We start from the raw sequence: 21,474 nt of genomic DNA on the forward strand, positions 1-21,474 counted from the left end.
CCTTGAAAACAAGCTGAGCTTCGTAGTGCCGTTGAAGCCTGGAATCGCCCTCACACATTGTCTCGAAAATTGACCTGAATATCCCTGGATTCAGAGAGTCCGCCGACTCGTTGTGGCCCCGCAGTGCTGTCTCACATTTCCCACACAGTTTAATACAGGTGATGATCCGACCAAGCACGTACCTGTTTTCTTCCACCTTCCTATTATGAGAATCAATGCCGCGTCTGTAGGCGCTGTTAATCTGAGCTGCAACATTCACCCTTCCAAGTAATCCCAATTTTACGGCATTTTCCAAATGACTGTTGCTGCTCTCATGCTTCATTGTCCTCTCCGAAAGATGCTTTAAGTCTTTGTAACCTGTCCTCGACCAAGTACCTTGATCTTCACCAAAAAGCAGGCAAGGAAAGCAAAAGAGGGAATTCTTCTGGATGCTCGCCGTTAGCCATTTCTTTTTAGCAAACCACTCAGCGTTAAACCCACGTTTAACTTTGCCCGCAGTCTGGACCATTTGGAAATCCGGTGGATGGTGGGCACCGAGGCGCTTTACCTCCAGTTTCTCTCCGAGACTAAGTGTCTCAAATGTGTGCTCCAGTAAATGGTCAACTTCATTCATTTTCTTTCAGTTTTTTACTTCTTTTAATCGCTGGTGATGTTAGCTATATGCTGCTCTCTCGTCTCCTCTTCAAACTACACGTGACGTTTCGCAGCACTGCACACGTGAGTACTTACAGCCAATCAATTCTGAATTATGTGAGATGACGTATGGTGGGGATGGGAGCACTATGCCCCTACGGTCATTATTTGTTTGCCACACACATTAAATAGAAAAATACTCTGAGCATGCGCAGTGTAGTTTTTACAATCACCGTTCACTTAGACTGTGAGAGGGAGGGGCAGGATCGGGTTTTGTCCCACATGGCTCTAAACAGCTCAAAACGGCACTCTAGACACTAATTAGAAGAACACAGACTAAAACAGAAATGTACAGACGAATCAGATTATTAAACATGACCTTAAAATATATTTTATATGTTTTTTTATTTATTTTTTAGTATTTTTTTGTAATCATTATTTGTAATACTTTCTTCTGACACTAGGTGGGGCTGTGCCCCACCTGCCCCTAATGACCCGCCGCCACTGCTCTTTCTAAAGACCCAAAGTGCATCTGTAGTGTGCACGGTTGTGCGTTTTGAATGTTATGTAACTGCTGTTGATTAACGCTCCAGTCAGAATAGGCTATAAAGGAACTACAGTACGGTCACATGACTTCACGTCACCACCGCTAAGCTAAAGGAGGCTAATGTTGGGCTATAAAGGAACTACAGCACGGTCACATGACTTCACGTCACCACCGCTAAGCTAAAGGAGGCTAATGTTGGGCTATAAAGGAACTACAGCACGGTCACATGACTTCACATCACCACCGCTAAGCTAAAGGTGGCTAATGTTGGGCTATAAAGGAACTACAGCACGGTCACATGACTTCACGTCTCCACCGCTAAGCTAAAGGAGGCTAATGTTGTGCTATAAAGGAACTAGCACGGTCACATGACTTCAAGTCACCACCGCTAAGCTAAAGGAGGCTAATGTTGGGCTATAAAGGAACTACAGCACGGTCACATGACTTCACGTCACCACCGCTAAGCTAAAGGAGGCTAATGTTGGGCCATAAAGGAACTACAGCACGGTCACATGACTTCACGTCACCACCGCTAAGCTAAAGGAGGCTAATGTTGTGCTATAAAGGAACTACAGCACGGTCACATGACTTCACGTCACCACCGCTAAGCTAAAGGAGGCTAATGTTGGGCTATAAAGGAACTACACAGCTCGGTCACATGACTTCACGTCACCACCGCTAAGCTAAAGGAGGCTAATGTTGGGCTATAAAGGAACTACAGCACGGTCACATGACTTCACGTCACCACCGCTAAACTAAAGGAGGCTAATGTTGGGCTATAAAGGAACTACAGCACGGTCACATGACTTCACGTCACCACCGCTAAGCTAAAGGAGGCTAATGTTGGGCTATAAAGGAACTACAGCACGGTCACATGACTTCACGTCACCACCGCTAAACTAAAGGAGGCTAATGTTGGGCTATAAAGGAACTACAGCACGGTCACATGACTTCACGTCACCACCGCTAAACTAAAGGAGGCTAATGTTGGGCTATAAAGGAACTACAGCACGGTCACATGACTTCACGTCACCACCGCTAATCTAAAGGAGGCTAATGTTGTGCTATAAAGGAACTACAGCACGGTCACATGACTTCACGTCACCACCGCTAAGCTAAAGGATGCTAATGTTGGGCTATAAAGGAACTACAGCACGGTCACATGACTTCACGTCACCACCGCTAAACTAAAGGAGGCTAATGTTGGGCTATAAAGGAACTACAGCACGGTCACATGACTTCACGTCACCACCGCTAAGCTAAAGGAGGCTAATGTTGGGCTATAAAGGAACTACAGCACGGTCACATGACTTCACGTCACCACCGCTAAGCTAAAGGAGGCTAATGTTGGGCTATAAAGGAACTACAGCACGGTCACATGACTTCACGTCACCACCGCTAAACTAAAGGAGGCTAATGTTGGGCTATAAAGGAACTACAGCACGGTCACATGACTTCACGTCACCACCGCTAAACTAAAGGAGGCTAATGTTGTGCTATAAAGGAACTAGCACGGTCACATGACTTCAAGTCACCACCGCTAAGCTAAAGGAGGCTAATGTTGGGCTATAAAGGAACTACAGCACGGTCACATGACTTCACGTCACCACCGCTAAGCTAAAGGAGGCTAATGTTGGGCCATAAAGGAACTACAGCACGGTCACATGACTTCACGTCACCACCGCTAAGCTAAAGGAGGCTAATGTTGTGCTATAAAGGAACTACAGCACGGTCACATGACTTCACGTCACCACCGCTAAGCTAAAGGAGGCTAATGTTGGGCTATAAAGGAACTACAGCACGGTCACATGACTTCACGTCACCACCGCTAAGCTAAAGGATGCTAATGTTGGGCTATAAAGGAACTACAGCACGGTCACATGACTTCACGTCACCACCGCTAAACTAAAGGAGGCTAATGTTGGGCTATAAAGGAACTACAGCACGGTCACATGACTTCACGTCACCACCGCTAAGCTAAAGGAGGCTAATGTTGGGCTATAAAGGAACTACAGCACGGTCACATGACTTCACGTCACCACCGCTAAGCTAAAGGAGGCTAATGTTGGGCTATAAAGAAACTACAGCACGGTCACATGACTTCACGTCACCACCGCTAAGCTAAAGGCGGCTAATGTTGTGCTATAAAGGAACTACTGCACGGTCACATGACTTCACGTCACCACCGCTAAGCTAAAGGAGGCTAATGTTGTGCTATAAAGGAAATACAGCACAGTCACATGACTTCACGCCACCACCGCTAAGCTAAAGGAGGCTAATGTTGGGCTATAAAGGAACTAAAGCACGGTCACATGACTTCACGTCACCACCGCTAAGCTAAAGGTGGCTAATGTTGGGCTATAAAGGAACTACAGCACGGTCACATGACTTCACGTCACCACCGCTAAGCTAAAGGAGGCTAATGTTGTGCTATAAAGGAACTACAGCACGGTAACATGACTTCACGTCACCACCGCTAAGCTAAAGGAGGCTAATGTTGGGCTATAAATTAACTACAGCACGGTCACATGACTTCACGTCACCACCGCTAAGCTAAAGGTGGCTAATGTTGGGCTATAAAGGAACTACAGCACGGTCACATGACTTCACGTCTCCACCGCTAAGCTAAAGGAGGCTAATGTTGTGCTATAAAGGAACTAGCACGGTCACATGACTTCAAGTCACCACCGCTAAGCTAAAGGAGGCTAATGTTGGGCCATAAAGGAACTACAGCACGGTCACATGACTTCACGTCACCACCGCTAAGCTAAAGGAGGCTAATGTTGTGCTATAAAGGAACTACAGCACGGTCACATCACTTCACGTCACCACCGCTAAGCTAAAGGAGGCTAATGTTGGGCTATAAAGGAACTACAGCACGGTCACATGACTTCACGTCACCACCGCTAAGCTAAAGGAGGCTAATGTTGGGCTATAAAGGAACTACAGCACGGTCACATGACTTCACGTCACCACCGCTAAGCTAAAGGTGGCTAATGTTGGGCTATAAAGGAACTACTGCACGGTCACATGACTTCACGTCACCACCGCTAAACTAAAGGAGGCTAATGTTGGGCTATAAAGGAACTACAGCACGGTCACATGACTTCACGTCACCACCACTAAGCTAAAGGAGGCTAATGTTGGGCTATAAAGGAACTACAGCACGGTCACATGACTTCACGTCACCACCGCTAAGCTAAAGGAGGCTAATGTTGGGCTATAAAGGAACTACAGCACGGTCACATGACTTCACGTCACCACCGCTAAGCTAAAGGCGGCTAATGTTGTGCTATAAAGGAACTACAGCACGGTCACATGACTTCACGTCACCACCGCTAAGCTAAAGGAGGCTAATGTTGGGCTATAAAGGAACTACAGCACGGTCACATGACTTCACGTCATCACCGCTAAGCTAAAGGAGGCTAATGTTGGGCTATAAAGGAACTACAGCACGGTCACATGACTTCACGTCACCACCGCTAAGCTAAAGGCGGCTAATGTTGTGCTATAAAGGAACTACAGCACGGTCACATGACTTCACGTCACCACCGCTAAGCTAAAGGAGGCTAATGTTGTGCTATAAAGGAACTACAGCACGGTCACATGACTTCACGCCACCACCGCTAAGCTAAAGGAGGCTAATGTTGGGCTATAAAGGAACTACAGCACGGTCACATGACTTCACGTCACCACCGCTAAGCTAAAGGTGGCTAATGTTGGGCTATAAAGGAACTACAGCACGGTCACATGACTTCACGTCACCACCGCTAAGCTAAAGGAGGCTAATGTTGTGCTATAAAGGAACTACAGCACGGTCACATGACTTCACGTCACCACCGCTAAGCTAAAGGAGGCTAATGTTGGGCTATAAATTAACTACAGCACGGTCACATGACTTCACGTCACCACCTGCTAAGCTAAAGGCTGCTAATGTTGGGCTATAAAGGAACTACAGCACGGTCACATGACTTCACGTCACCACCGCTAAGCTAAAGGAGGCTAATGTTGGGCTATAAAGGAACTACAGCACGGTCACATGACTTCACGTCACCACCGCTAAGCTAAAGGCTGCTAATGTTGGGCTATAAATTAACTACAGCACGGTCACATGACTTCACGTCACCACCGCTAAGCTAAAGGCTGCTAATGTTGGGCTATAAATTAACTACATCACGGTCACATGACTTCACGTCACCACCGCTAAGCTAAAGGCTGCTAATGTTGGGCGTGATGACGTTTAGTCGTATCATTTATTTTTTAAATCCACCTGTGGGGTATTTACTGACGTATTTTTTGTGGAGAACAAAACGCTAAAATCTCTTCCGCTTCTGTTAACCACAGACCCTGGCGCTTCATTTTTTTTGTGCTAATAGACCTATGGGTGTTTTTATCAGAGAGATAATCACACAGCTAGTGAACTAGAGCAGAAACAGGAAGTGTTTTTTCTGCTCGGACAGAAGAAGAAGAAGAAGAAGAGTTGATCTCATTGCACGAGAAGAAGAATGAAGGACACATCTCTCCTGCTCTGTGAGTAACCCTGAACACATTTCATACTTAGAGATATTAAAGAGGGATGAAGAGTTTTGGTGAGTAGTGGATAGTACAACATGTTATGAAAAGTACATTTAAATGTATAATGTATTTCTTAGGTTAAGGTGAAACTTCACAAACTACCCGGTGGTACATAAAGTAAAAACATTTATAAAAAAAGATCTCCCCCTTATCCAGCCGCAACATTAAAGTGATGAACACATTAATGCTTGAACATTATCATTATTATTATTATTATTATTATTATTATTATTATTATTATTATTATTATTATTATTATTATTATTATGATATCACTCTGCACGATGAGTACTTTGATTCTGGGTATATTCAAAGTTATAATTAAAGTTGAAGTTAAGTGTATGATGCAGGCGTCGTACTGTGACAGAGTGTTTGCACACTGTGTTACTGCTTTACTGATATCTGGTTGTCTGGTTTGTGTTCAGTGCTGTCCTCCCTGTGCTGCTGCTCGACAGACTCAGGTCAGTACGTTAACCTGCAGCCGGTCAGATTGGAATACATTCAACTTTATTGTCATTGCAATTCCACAATACTTCATTTAGACATTTTCACTTATTTTGCCTTTACTGCGATTTGGATATTGCATCAGATCAGAATCTAAATCAGAATACCTTTATTAGTCCCACATAGGGGACATTTACATAGTTACAGCAGACAAAGAGCCATAGACAGCTTAATGTTACATATGTTACATGCATTAAAGTACTAAGTTATGATATAATAATAACTATAAAAAAGTTACATCATTTTCAAAATACACATCCTGTAACAGTTCTTAGGATTTAGCAGCCTATATATATATATATAGCACATATAGCGCATATTGCAGGTCAACACATTTTCGCTCCCAACTCGGCCTATGTTAACGTTATGTCAGGATCCCTTGGCGTCACTATCACACGCAGGGGGGGCCTGTAACGTCAATATTCAACTATCAGGGAGGGCGTCCATAGACTTGCATAGAGCTCCCTGAACGTTGAAAGTATAATTAATACAACTGTTAATTTGATTAGAGCTTTGACACATATATCTTTATTTAAGTATGACGACTTCCTCGGGCGATATCATATGGTATAGCTAATTCATCTGGGTCAAAACGTGTTGTGCAAAGGTTGTAAACTCTGCTTATCCCTGCGTGGTATTATAGTGATAGCAAACAGCAACGTTCAACTCCTTTAATGACATATTGCAAGTGCAATAAGAAGCTACAGGGACGTTAATCTACGTCGGTAATATTAACTTTATTTAATACAACATTTACATCATACAGCCCATGTAGTATAATATTTTACAAATGATGAATTACAGCAAACATGTGCAATATATCCATTATTACAGCTCCGTGGCAGTAAGGCGATATGGTTCGTTGTTATTGTGCATCCATGGGTAAAGGTAAACGCATGTAGTACTGAACACGTAACATGAACGTGCCGGGCGGCGCGGTCCCGTGGGTTAGATGCGCGTTCATAATGCAGAGGGAAATAACTCTCAGAATAACGTTATTAGCACATTTTTACAACTTGAGGAACGAATGTTTTTAATAAGGGCTATACAAACGTTCATACTGAGTAGTTTATTTAGTTTAAAAAAAATTATCCAACGAGTTACAGACCACTCTTTCCCCATGTAAGTCAATGGGAAAAAGTGTTTCCGGGCCTGGCAACCTAAAGGAAGTGTAGTACCGCCGTTTGGCCACCACGAATATTTTCATCTGAGTCCGGCGCACTTCCTGGGGGCTTGGTCAGGACCATAGACTGTATATATAAAGGTCAGTGTCACTACCCGATCTGCAGCTCTGCCCGATCTGCAGTGCGCATGTGCGAGATGGTCCGCCATATTGGACAACTCCGGACGGCAACCCAAGATGGACACTTGACACAGTGGCTTTTAGCAAAGCTCAAAAATAAAACGAGAGAGAGATGAGTTATTGTTATTACAACGTGACTTCACTATTATTTAACAACTCTTTTTATTGGGTTCTTTTATTTGGGGTTAAGTACATTGTCAGAATAAGTGAGACATGGATGTAACTTCTGTTCGACAGCTATCATACTGAATACATATTTACTGTGAATGTGTGCAAAAATGTATGGCATATAGCTGTCTAACAGAAGTTACATTCATTTCTCACTTATTCTGACAATGTACTTAACCCCAAATAAAAGAACCCAATAAAAAGAGTTGTTAAATAATAGTGAAGTCACGTTGTAATAACAATAACTCATCTCTCTCTCGTTTTATTTTTGAGCTTTGCCAAAAGCCACTGTGTCAATGTTGTCCTACTTGGGTTGCCGTCCGGAGTTGTCCAATATGGCGGACCATCTCGCACATGCGCACTGCAGATCGGGCAGAGCTGCAGATCGGGTAGTGACAGTCAGGACCGACAGTCGGAGCAGCTCATTCGCACACAGGAAGCTGTATTTTCAAAATAAGAGTTCATTTTAATATTATGTTTGCTAATATATTTTTTATTAACTAGACCACTGGGTCATGTTAAGACCATATTTCCTGTCGGTTTGGTATTACAAATATAAAAACAATATATGTGTGGATAACAAAATACATCTGTCATAAACTAAACTGGAAACAGCAGTATATTTTATTGTGCTTTAACCGCCTAGTAAAGCACGTTATTGAATTGTTGTGTTGATATGTTATATTTGATGACAACATAAAAATATTAAGAGTACATACAAAATAGTGGGAAAGTAGAAAGTCAATGATATAAATATAGAATATCAAATATCAAAAAGATACTGCAAGTGATCTCTACAATAAAACAGTTTAGTGCCTGATAGGAGGATGTGCAAAACAGACAAACTAATAAGGCTTTATTTAAACATTAAAGAATACTTTAGGTTAAGGTCTTCTTTTGAATAAGAAAAAAGCTTTGGGGGTATCTATCTACAGATAAATATTAAGCCTGACAAAGTACTTAACGTTTAATAATTTGCATGGTTTGTTTTGGAACTTGACAATCAACTTTCCAGCAATGTTAACTATGTTGAAGCACTTATTTTAACTGATATTATACATATGTATTATACTCTTATAAGATGTATGTAGATATTTAATCTCCGGCCTTGTCAGGTATTGAACAATCAATAAATAAAGAACACAGAATTGTTAAATATAAAACACAGAATTTGTGTGATTATACTAAATGATTTACAAATAAACACCACTGCATATTTAACTGTAACACATGCTGATGTAACGCAAATGTTCCAACTTGAGATCAATAAAGTATATCTTATCTTAAGCTGATCGATGGCTACTGCCATATTTGCAAAATGTGCCTCTGAACCTTGACAAGTGCATGTTTCAGGCTTATCAATTAATGTAATGTAATGTTATCAATTAACAACAGGGGTCACAAACATAAGACCAGCTGTTAAATAAAGCTCTTCTGACCTTAGCTGGCATGTGTGTATATATATTAATGCTGCCCATTATGGGCACAAGCAATTTTCACCCATTTATTAATTATATGTTTTAAATGTGAGTGTTTCCTATCCCCTAAACCTCCAGGGATGTACACAGTTTAATACTGGCAACTTCTTATTATGGGAAATACGAAAACGTCTTTTAAAACTACAACTCCCAGTAGAGACGTGCCATAGATACAGAACATGTTGCGAAACAGAATAACCAGCATTTGTAGTTCTGGGGACGGGGTGAGGGAGGGGGGACGCGGTGGACCCGTTCAAATCCAGTTGTGGACAGTCTGCCGTGATTCCATCCCATTTCAAAGTGCTGTTCGACGCTTGGCGTAACCCTCGGCGCACACTCAAACATCCAATCACAGAGCTTGAGGACTATCACGGGGTTTGTCAAGCGAAGCGGAGAGAATACTTACTTCCGGGTGTAAAATTCTCTAAAGCAACTACTATGAGCTGCTCCGACCCTCCGTCCTGACGGACTCCAACTTGTGTTTATTAATCAAACAAATAAATAAACACAAGGATAACTATGTGTTATTGTTGAGTAAATAACAGTGTGGTTTAGAAAAGAATACACAATTAGAAGGAAAAAACGATGAAACAATACAGACTTCAGTTTTCTGAGCCCCTACTCTCCTCATAACTGACGGCAACAACAGTCCTACATTATTCAATTAAAATAAAGAAGTAAAAACAATAAGTGTGGTTTGATATTGAGTCAGAAAAAGGTTGATAAACGCTGTGAGAATGAATCTGCGGAGAGCATTTCGCCGCGATCCCAACTCCTCTATTACCAACGTTCAGGGAGCTCTATGCAAGTCTATGGGACGCCCTGATAGTTGAAACTCAACGTTAAAGGACCCCCCCTTGCGTTGGAAAGTGACGACAGGGACCCTGACATAACTTTAACATAGGCCGAGTTGGGAGTGAGAATGTGTTGTGCAGGTAGTTGGTTGGTATTTAGCAGCAAGGGGTGTTATAGTCTGTGTTGTGGTGTGCGTAGGGGGGTCTACTAGGGGCTGTGCTGGTTGTATAGTCTGACCGCTGCAGGAAGGAAGGACCTGCGGTATCTCTCTGTGAGGCAGCGGGGGTGCAGCAGCCTGTCGCTGAAGGAGCTGCACAGTGAGGACAGGGTGTCCTGGAGGGGGTGGGACACATTGTCCAGCAGGGAGGACAGCTTGGCTGCCATTCTCCTGTCTCCCACCACCTCCACAGTGAGGACTCCTGTCTCCCACCTCCCCCACAGTGAGGACTCCTGTCTCCCACCTCCTCCACAGTGAGGACTCCTGTCTCCCACCACCTCCACAGTGAGGACTCCTGTCTCCCACCACCTCCACAGTGAGGACTCCTGTCTCCCACCTCCTCCACAGTGAGGGACTCCTGTCTCCCCCTCCTCCACAGTGTCCAGAGGAGTCCTGTCTTCCACCTCCTCCACAGTGAGGACTCCTGTCTCCCACCTCCTCCACAGTGTCCAGAGGAGTCCTGTCTCCCACCTCCTCCACAGTGAGGACTCCTGTCTCCCACCTCCTCCACAGTGAGGACTCCTGTCTCCCACCTCCTCCACAGTGAGGACTCCTGTCTCCCACCACCTCCACAGTGAGGACTCCTGTCTCCCACCTCCTCCACAGTGAGGACTCCTGTCTCCCACCTCCTCCACAGTGTCCAGAGGACTCCTGTCTCCCACCTCCTCCACAGTGAGGACTCCTGTCTCCCACCTCCTCCACAGTGAGGACTCCTGTCTCCCACCACCTCCACAGTGTCCAGAGGACTCCTGTCTCCCACCACCTCCACAGTGTCCAGAGGACTCCTGTCTCCCACCTCCTCCACAGTGAGGACTCCTGTCTCCCACCTCCTCCACAGTGTCCAGAGGACTCCTGTCTCCCACCTCCTCCACAGTGAGGACTCCTGTCTCCCACCTCCTCCACAGTGTCCAGAGGACTCCTGTCTCCCACCTCCTCCACAGTGTCCAGAGGACTCCTGTCTCCCACCTCCTCCACAGTGAGGACTCCTGTCTCCCACCTCCTCCACAGTGTCCAGAGGACTCCTGTCTCCCACCTCCTCCACAGTGAGGACTCCTGTCTCCCACCACCTCCACAGTGTCCAGAGGACTCCTGTCTCCCACCTCCTCCACAGTGTCCAGAGGACTCCTGTCTCCCACCTCCTCCACAGTGTCCAGAGGACTCCTGTCTCCCACCTCCTCCACAGTGTCCAGAGGACTCCTGTCTCCCACCTCCTCCATAGTGTCCAGAGGACTCCCCAGGACAGAGCTTCCTTCCCAGTCTGTTCAGTCTCTTCCTGTCAGCAGCCGAGTTGGTGCTGCCCCAGCAGGCCACACCATAGAAGATGGCTGATGCCACAAAAGACTCATAAAATGTCTGAAGGAGTGCCCCTTGCATCTCCTCAGCAGAAAGAGTCTGCTCTGTCCCTTCTTGTACAGAGCAGCAGAATTATGCATGAGTCCAGATTTAAATAAAAAATGTTGATCAAATGCAGCTCTTCTCACCATCATAACCATTTACTTGAAGCAGTCAAGCTCTCACTCTGCTGGATAACCCAGTTCCTCCTGAGGTCAGCGTGACAGAAGCTAACGAGCTAAAGGCTTTATCAGTGACTCCATGCTGCTGTGAACTTTATTCTGGGACGGGTTTTATTTTGTAAGTTTGACTCAGAATCCAATAACTCCCTGCAGCTCGTCTGACGGTGACTCCCAGCAGCTCTCAGGTGTTTAAAGATGAACGTGTCTCTCTGAGATGTGAGGACGCCTCTGAGGGATGGACTGTGAGGAGAAACACGAGCAGGGAAAGAAGAGCTGAGTGTGGAGTCGACTGGGGAACACCTGCTGGTTCCTCCTGTACCATCAGCCCCATGGACCCAAAGGACAGTGGAGAGTACTGGTGTGAGTCCACAGAGGGATCCACCAGTAACACCATCACCATCACTGTCTCTGGTAAGATCAGCCTCTCTGTTTCCTCATCAATACTAAAAACACTTTAAGAAGTTCATCAGAAAGAGGAAGCTGGAAGACCTCAGAGCTGCTAGCTTGTGCTAACCACAGGGTGCAACACACACATTCTCACACACACTAGCATCCACTAAAACACTCCTCAGTACAGTCTCGTACTTTAGGGACTAACACATATTTTATACATGTTATTTAATTCTATATTATCATCATTTAAGAGAAAATGCACTTTTTTTAAGCGCTCTCTTAATCTTCCGACTGATTGGCTGTTGCAGTTTTTTTTTTAATGTTGACATCACTGTGTGACTTCTTCTCTGGTTTCCACTTCAGCAGCTGGAAAGGACCAAAAGGAACAAATGTTATGATCAATTTAATCTTAATTTTATATAGAGTTGATCCTGTCAGAGTAGATGTTGTTTCTGTCTCTTCAGGTATAGAGTTGATCCTGTCAGAGTAGATGTTGTTTCTGTCTCTTCAGGTATAGAGTTGATCCTGTCAGAGTTAGATGTTGGTTCTGTCTCTTCAGCGTATAGAGTTGATCCTGTCAGAGTAGATGTTGGTTCTGTCTCTTCAGGTATAGAGTTGATCCGTGTCAGAAGTAGATGTTGGTTTCTGTCTCTTCAGGTATAGAGTTGATTCCTTGTCAGAGTAGATGTTGGTTTCTGTCTCTTCAGGTATAGAAGTTGATCCTGTTCAGAGTAGGATGTTGGTTCTGTCTTTCAGGTATTAGAGTTGATGATCCTGTCAGAGTAGATGTTGGTTATGTCTGTCAGCTATAGCGTTGATCCTGTCAGAGTAGATGTTGGTTCTGTTCTTCAGGTATAGAGTTGATCCTGTCAAGAGTAGATGTTGCGTTCCTGTCTCTTCCGGTATAGAGTTGATCCTTGTCAGAGTTAGATGTCTGTTTCCTGTCTCTTCAGGTATAGAGTTGATCCTGTCAGAGTAGATGTTGTTTCTGTCTTCTTCACGGTATAGAGTTGATCCTGTCAGAGTAAGATGTTGTTTCTGTCTCTTTCAGCTATAGAGTTGATCCTGTCAGAGTAGATGTTGGTTCTGTCTCTTCAGGTTATAGAGTTGATCCTGTCAGAGTAGATGTTGGTTCTGTCTCTTCAGGTATAGAGTTGATCCTGTCAGAGTAGATGTTTGTTTCTGTCTCTTCAGGATATAGAGTTGATCCTGTCAGAGTAGATGTTGGTTCTGTCTCTTCAGGTATAGAGTTGATCCTGTCAGAGTAGATGTTGGTTTCTGTCTCTTCAGGTATAGAGTTCATCCTGTCAGAGTAGATGTTGTTTCTGTCTCTTCAGGTATAGAGTTGATCCTGTCAGAGTAGATCTTGTTGTTCTGTCTCTTCAGGTATAGAGTTGATCCTGTCAGAGTAGATGTTGTGTTTCTGTCTCTTCAGGTATAGAGTTGATCCTGTCAGAGTAGATGTTGTTTCTGTCTCTTCAGGTATAGAGTTGATCCTGTCAGAGTAGATTGTGTTTCTGTCTCTTCAGGTATAGAGTTGATCCTGTCAGAGTAGATGTTGGTTCTGTCTCTTCAGGTATAGAGTTGATCCTGTCAGAGTAGATGTTGTTTCTGTCTCTTCAGGTATAGAGTTGATCCTGTCAGAGTAGATGTTGTCTCTGTCTCTTCAGGTATAGAGTTGATCCTGTCAGAGTAGATGTTGTCTCTGTCTCTTCAGGTATAGAGTTGATCCTGTCAGAGTAGATGTTGTTTCTGTCTCTTCAGATATAGAGTTGATCCTGTCAGAGTAGATGTTGTTTCTGTCTCTTCAGGTATAGAGTTGATCCTGTCAGAGTAGATGTTGGTTCTGTCTCTTCAGGTATAGAGTTGATCCTGTCAGAGTAGATGTTGTTTCTGTCTCTTCAGGTATAGAGTTGATCCTGTCAGAATAGATGTTGGTTCTGTCTCTTCAGGTATAGAGTTGATCCTGTCAGAATAGATGTTGGTTCTGTCTCTTCAGGTATAGAGTTGATCCTGTCAGAGTAGATGTTGTTTCTGTCTCTTCAGGTATAGAGTTGATCCTGTCAGAGTAGATGTTGTTTCTGTCTCTTCAGGTATAGAGTTGATCCTGTCAGAATAGATGTTGGTTCTGTCTCTTCAGGTATAGAGTTGATCCTGTCAGAGTAGATGTTGGTTCTGTCTCTTCAGGTATAGAGTTGATCCTGTCAGAGTAGATGTTGTCTCTGTCTCTTCAGGTATAGAGTTGATCCTGTCAGAGTAGATGTTGGTTCTGTCTCTTCAGGTATAGAGTTGATCCTGTCAGAGTAGATGTTGGTTCTGTCTCTTCAGGTATAGAGTTGATCCTGTCAGAGTAGATGTTGTTTCTGTCTCTTCAGGTATAGAGTTGATCCTGTCAGAGTAGATGTTGTCTCTGTCTCTTCAGGTATAGAGTTGATCCTGTCAGAGTAGATGTTGTTTCTGTCTCTTCAGGTATAGAGTTGATCCTGTCAGAGTAGATGTTGTTTCTGTCTCTTCAGGTATAGAGTTGATCCTGTCAGAGTAGATGTTGGTTCTGTCTCTTCAGGTATAGAGTTGATCCTGTCAGAGTAGATGTTGTTTCTGTCTCTTCAGGTATAGAGTTGATCCTGTCAGAGTAGATGTTGGTTCTGTCTCTTCAGGTATAGAGTTGATCCTGTCAGAGTAGATGTTGTCTCTGTCTCTTCAGGTATAGAGTTGATCCTGTCAGAGTAGATGTTGGTTCTGTCTCTTCAGGAATAGAGTTGATCCTGTCAGAGTAGATGTTGTTTCTGTCTCTTCAGGTATAGAGTTGATCCTGTCAGAGTAGATGTTGTCTCTGTCTCTTCAGGTATAGAGTTGATCCTGTCAGAGTAGATGTTGGTTCTGTCTCTTCAGGTATAGAATTGATCCTGTCAGAGTAGATGTTGGTTCTGTCTCTTTCAGGTATAGAGTTGATCCTGTCAGAGTAGATGTTGTTTCTGTCTCTTCAGGTATAGAGTTGATCCTGTCAGAGTAGATGTTGTTTCTGTCTCTTCAGGTATAGAGTTGATCCTGTCAGAGTAGATGTTGGTTCTGTCTCTTCAGGTATAGAGTTGATCCTGTCAGAGTAGATGTTGTCTCTGTCTCTTCAGGTATAGAGTTGATCCTGTCAGAGTAGATGTTGTTTCTGTCTCTTCAGGTATAGAGTTGATCCTGTCAGAGTAGATGTTGTTTCTGTCTCTTCAGGTATAGAGTTGATCCTGTCAGAGTAGATGTTGTTTCTGTCTCTTCAGGTATAGAGTTGATCCTGTCAGAGTAGATGTTGGTTCTGTCTCTTCAGGTATAGAGTTGATCCTGTCAGAGTAGATGTTGTTTCTGTCTCTTCAGGTATAGAGTTGATCCTGTCAGAGTAGATGTTGGTTCTGTCTCTTCAGGTATAGAGTTGATCCTGTCAGAGTAGATGTTGGTTCTGTCTCTTCAGGTATAGAGTTGATCCTGTCAGAGTAGATGTTGGTTCTGTCTCTTCAGGTATAGAGTTGATCCTGTCAGAGTAGATGTTGTTTCTGTCTCTTCAGGTATAGAGTTGATCCTGTCAGAGTAGATGTTGTTTCTGTCTCTTCAGGTATAGAGTTGATCCTGTCAGAGTAGATGTTGTTTCTGTCTCTTCAGGTATAGAGTTGATCCTGTCAGAGTAGATGTTGGTTCTGTCTCTTCAGGTATAGAGTTGATCCTGTCAGAGTAGATGTTGTTTCTGTCTCTTCAGGTATAGAGTTGATCCTGTCAGAGTAGATGTTGTCTCTGTCTCTTCAGGTATAGAGTTGATCCTGTCAGAGTAGATGTTGTTCTGTCTCTTCAGGTATAGAGTTGATCCTGTCAGAGTAGATGTTGTCTCTGTCTCTTCAGGTATAGAGTTGATCCTGTCAGAGTAGATGTTGTTCTGTCTCTTCAGGTATAGAGTTGATCCTGTCAGAGTAGATGTTGTTTCTGTCTCTTCAGGTATAGAGTTGATCCTGTCAGAGTAGATGTTGGTTCTGTCTCTTCAGGTATAGAGTTGATCCTGTCAGAGTAGATGTTGGTTCTGTCTCTTCAGGTATAGAGTTGATCCTGTCAGAGTAGATGTTGGTTCTGTCTCTTCAGGTATAGAGTTGATCCTGTCAGAGTAGATGTTGTCTCTGTCTCTTCAGGTATAGAGTTGATCCTGTCAGAGTAGATGTTGTTTCTGTCTCTTCAGGTATAGAGTTGATCCTGTTAGAGTAGATGTTGTTTCTGTCTCTTCAGGTATAGAGTTGATCCTGTCAGAGTAGATGTTGTTTCTGTCTCTTCAGGTATAGAGTTGATCCTGTCAGAGTAGATGTTGTTTCTGTCTCTTCAGGTATAGAGTTGATCCTGTCAGAGTAGATGTTGTTTCTGTCTCTTCAGGTATAGAGTTGATCCTGTCAGAGTAGATGTTGTTTCTGTCTCTTCAGCTATAGAGTTGATCCTGTCAGAGTAGATGTTGGTTCTGTCTCTGTGTTCAGGTGGATCAGTGATCCTGCAGAGTCCTGCCCTCCCTGTGATGGAGGGAGATGACGTCACTCTGACCTGTAGAACAAAGATGGCCGACCCCCCCTCTGCTGATTTCTACAAAGATGGCGTCTTCATTGGGACTGAGTCTGATGGTCACATGACCCTCCTCCATGTCTCCAGGTCTGATGAAGGCCTCTACAAGTGTAGAGTCCAGAGTAAAGAGTCTCCAGAGAGCCGGCTGTCTGTCTCAGGTGAGGAGCTTTGCTTTGGTTTCAGGATCATCGTATTTCTGTACCGGACCCTGAAGGCAGCATATCCCTGGTGCTCTCCAAAAAAGCCAATTGGATTCCTCCATTAGCTTTTGGATTATTGCAGAAAACAATCTGCAATAAAATAAAAAAATCTTAATAGTGTTTTGACTGATTCCTGCTCCACTCTGTAAAGCCTAATATTAGGAATTACTGACAATTAGTTTCAACCTGAAACACAAATACTAAACAAATTAAGACGGACGGTGAAAGGTTTATTTGTGTTCTGTTCATTATTTGTTTTTCCTTTTTAGAGAAACCCACCACCACTCCCCCCGCCTCCTGGTTGCATCCTGTTGCTGCATCCCTCTGTGTTCTGGTTCTGCTGGTTCTGCTGGTCCTGCTGGTTCTGCTGGTTGTTCTGGTGCGACGATGCATCCGATGGAAACGTGAGGGTCAGACACAAACAACAACACAACATTAAAACAATTTTAAAAAACATTTTAAGAACCACATTTACGAGGGAAGTTGTTATACACTCAACTCTCCAAAATATATTTTCTATCAAGAGAATGCCTTTTTATTTTTTATGTAGGTTTAGAATAATGCTAAACACTGAATATATACTTTGTCTAAATTCACAAAGACAATGCTGATAACGACTTTCCTGCAATACAAAAGCCTAAGCATGTTAACGAATTACATTTCTGTCAACTAGAGATTCATTCATCCAATCAGTGAGCTTTTGAGCGTTTCACATTATATTTTAATGCAGTTTGAAATTGTAGTTTTTAAAATGCCACGTTTCACATCGTGTTAAGAATCGGTAATAGTTCGAGGGACATTTCTGTGTCTTTGTGTTTATTTCCAGCGGCTGAAGTGGAAAAGGGAGAAGACGTCACATACAGCGATGTCAACATATCCCAAAGCCGGAAGAAGCCAATCAAACAGAGCCGAGGTAATGATTGGTTCACAGGGACTGTGTGTGTGTTCTTGTTCTAATATCCATGTGAGGACCATCCGGAATTTTAGAACTCATGGGGACAATTTAGAAAAGACAATTTTCTCCTAGATAAATATATTTCAGAAGGGAATAAAATCTATAGGGTTAGGGCTATAGGGCTATCAATGTGTACTGGTCCCCAAGGTTTCAGACTGTAGTGAGGTCTATGTTAGTGGATGATAGCGTGTGCTGTGTGAGAATGTGTGTTTTTTACCTTGTGGTTAACACACGCCAGCAGCTGATGGAAAACACTTCAGAAGTGTTGACCTGCAGACGCTGCACTGCAGGACTGTTAATAACACAAATAAATTATATGAAAACAATTATAAATGTATATTTAACTCTGATTACATACAATATATCATTATAATTGCACATGCATGCACACATGTGTTGTTTGTGTGACGTGATGTGTGTTAATTTTGGTCAACATTTGGACATTTCTTGATGACAATCTAGCAGCTGTGGTTGCTAAGTTTCCATCGCAGTTGTGAAATCTATTTTCAGCTTTCCACGAAGAAAAAGTGTGAATAAAAACAACTTTTTCACATCGCTCTTAAAACAATAGTTGTTCCCACGAGACGGAGGGTAGACAGAGCGGTAATGTAGGGCCGGCAGGTTTCGTTGCTCAAAGTGCTGCAGCACCTCTTTTCACCCTCTGTCTGAAACCAGAGCCCAGTCTGCTCTGATTGGTTAGCTGACCGGCTCTGTTGTGATTGGTGAACAGCTTAGAGATGTCCCGCCCCTTAGCCTATCAGCGCTAGCCAATAGGAGCACGAGTGTTCCAAAGTGATCTCACTATGTTCCTGAAGTAAAAAAAGGAGTCCAGTGGAAATCGGCCTTTTTAAAAGTCTAATAAAGCTATAAGAAATAAACATCAGTACATTTATTCAAAAATGACCCTGTGTACTGCAGTCATATCTTCATTATAATGGATCCTTAGCACTTGTATTCATACATTTGATCTAACAATGGTAAAGGGTAAATACTAACCATGGATGCTGATTTTATTCTTTTTAAATTGGGATAAAGTCAACGTTTTTTTACGTAAAGTTGTTTCGTTGTGTTGATTTAAAAACCCACAAACACTGGCTGAATAAGAAATATATTAAAGTTTAAAATGTCCCCTTATCAGTGGAGAAGCATCGATGTCGACACTGTATTCCTGTTGATTCTGGATATATGCTATATCTACTCAACCCTCTTTTCTTCTCTCCTTTGATCCTCCATAGAAACAGTCTGTATTTTGTTTAGCAACGGTGTTATCGAGTACTAACAACCTCTGAAATGTCCAGTTTGACCAATCAGAACCGAATATTCAACTAAGCCGGTACTACTTCTCTCCATCTCAAATTAATAAATACATTTAATAAAGTTGGTCGGTACACTCTGCTCGTAAAACCACAGCAGGTTCATTTCCAGAGAAGTGTTCATCTCATAGACGTTTGGGTTTTTTCAGCCCACGCGAAATGTATTTTGATTGAGGCGGGCAGCTCTGTGGTCGACCGCCTTCCTGTTTCAGAAGAACACCTTTCATTGTTCTCATGCAACATGAACAGTTAAACCACAACTGCGTTATTATTGTTATATTAAATGTATTATATTACATGTAACTCTGATGATGTGTTTCACCGTGCAGAGAGCGGTCCAGCTGCAGTTTACTCTGAGGTGAAGACGAAGAGAGACGTCTGTTACGGAGAGATCACGATCAACACAAACAGGAGGAGAGGTACACCAACAGATGCTAACTGTTCCCTCTGCTTCCATTCACTATGCTAAGCTAAGCTAACAACGTCCACTGAACACTCACACAAGAAAGAGCATAAGAGTGATTCCTAAAATATTCCTATAAATGCATATACTGTATACTTTTAATACACATAATATAAAAATGAACTAAAAGCCATAAATTAAAACGGATAATAAAACTATAAAAACAAAAAATGATCAAAACAAATCTAAAAAAAAAAAAAATGCTGGGATTGAAAATGATTAACAATTTATTACTTAATTATTAAATAAAGACAAAGCTTTTTTATACAAATTGAAGTTTTACAAACATTTACATTTTTTTATATATTTACATGTTTTTTACTTAAACCCTTTAAATAACCTAACAAAAGTAATGTTGTTATTTCACAGAATAAGACCTTAAATTGAACAACTATTATAGATGAAATCAGTTCAGTTAGCTCAGCTCTGCACACACAGTGCAGATATACATATTATTATGTTATGAAAGCAGTGACTTCCTGTTTTCATTCACTATGCTAAGCTAAGCTAACAGTACCGGGGCAGTAATCAGAATGAAATATGGTGAAAACATGTAATATAATTGGTCTTAATTAGTTGAATCCCAATTTTATTCAATCTTTCCCCCTATTCCATCTTTTGATGAATGCACCGGCACAAAGAGACGCACATAGATGAAGATTTAGCTAATTGAACATTTCAACCCTAAAAACCACGTTTCCTGCAATACACAATCATGAGTATATTTATGAATTAGATTCATGTAATCTCACCTCGATGCCCAATATTGTCATCCATTAGTGAACTTTTTATCGTTTCACATGATTTTTTACTGCAGTTTAAGTTGAACATTTTAGATTTTAATTGTTTCTTTCACATTGTCCTAAAAGTCGATATTAATCAAGTGACACATTTATTTCAGCCGCTGAAGTGGAAATGGGAGACGACGTCACATACAGCGATGTCAAAACATCCCAAAGCCGGAAGAAGCCAATCAAAAAGAGCCGACGGGGCCGAGGTAATGATTGGTTCTCAGGGACAGTGTGTGTGTGTGTTCTTGTTCTTGTATCCGCGTGAGGACCATCCGGGAATTAAGAACTCATGAGGACAATTTAGAAAAGAGCATTTTCTGTTAAATGAAGATATTTTCTTAGGGATCAAATGTAAAACAGATGAATGTTTACTGGTTCCTAAGGTTTCAGACTGGAGTGAGGTCTATGTTAGTGGATGACAGGGTGTGCTGTGTGAGAATGTGTGTTTTGTACCTTGTGGTTAACACAAGCTAGCAGCTGAAGGAAAACACTTCAGAAGTGTTGACCTGCACACGCTGCACTGCAGGACTGTGCAAATAAATAATATGAAAACAATTATAAATGTGCAAGTGAAGACTCTGATTACATACAATATATATTTAAAGTTGCACATGTATGCACATATGTGTTGTTTGTGTGACGTACAGACACGTCAACATTTCTTTATAAAGATCTAGCAGCTGTGGTTAAGTTTCCGTTGCATTTGTTAAACCTATTTTCTTTTGGACATTTTTTAAACTTCTATTCGAAAAAGAAAATGTGATTAATAAATATTGATTAGTTTCAGCCCCCCTTTCAAGCTGCAACACATTGTACGTGATAGGCTCATCACAACAGAGCTGGCCAGCTGCCAATCAGAGCAGACTGGGCTCTGGTTTCAGACAGAGGGTGAAAAGAGGAGCTGCAGCACAGGCAGCATGAGAGGAATAAAGAGCTTGTTGAACATTAAGGCATGGAGACATGTGAGTGTGTGTTTCTGCACAAAGTTGAAACATTGTTGAAACACTTTGAGCAGCGACACCTGCTGTCGGCCCGACATTCGGATCTCTC

The 21,474-nt window shown here is 42.6% G+C and overlaps 2 protein-coding genes across 12 annotated transcripts in view; one reads left to right on the forward strand and one right to left on the reverse strand.

Annotated features, from left to right (window-relative positions):
• LOC117537791 overlaps positions 1–21,474 on the reverse strand; it is a 219,467-nt gene that overhangs the window by 60,550 nt on the left and 137,443 nt on the right. The gene's annotated exons all lie outside the window — the stretch shown is intronic.
• The window catches only part of LOC117537785 (CD276 antigen-like), a 106,566-nt gene continuing 90,552 nt past the window's right edge, over positions 5,461–21,474 (forward strand). For 4 of the 9 annotated variants that reach the window (XM_034203132.1, XM_034203133.1, XM_034203137.1 and 1 more), the window contains exons 1-8: positions 5,461–5,710; positions 6,181–6,216; positions 11,888–12,145; positions 16,621–16,860; positions 17,172–17,312; positions 17,729–17,815; positions 19,500–19,589; positions 20,535–20,630. In XM_034203132.1, the coding sequence (XP_034059023.1) occupies positions 5,686–5,710; positions 6,181–6,216; positions 11,888–12,145; positions 16,621–16,860; positions 17,172–17,312; positions 17,729–17,815; positions 19,500–19,589; positions 20,535–20,630 (973 nt within the window). In that variant the 5' untranslated portion in view covers positions 5,461–5,685. Of the gene's footprint in view, positions 5,770–6,180; positions 6,217–11,887; positions 12,146–16,620; positions 16,861–17,171; positions 17,313–17,728; positions 17,816–19,499; positions 19,590–20,534; positions 20,631–21,474 lie in introns of all 9 variants that reach the window. The other 5 variants (XM_034203135.1, XM_034203139.1, XM_034203140.1 and 2 more) reach the window with 3 other exon arrangements.

Source organism: Gymnodraco acuticeps, unplaced genomic scaffold (genome assembly GCF_902827175.1).
Source record: "Gymnodraco acuticeps unplaced genomic scaffold, fGymAcu1.1, whole genome shotgun sequence".
NCBI lineage: Eukaryota > Metazoa > Chordata > Actinopteri > Perciformes > Bathydraconidae > Gymnodraco > Gymnodraco acuticeps.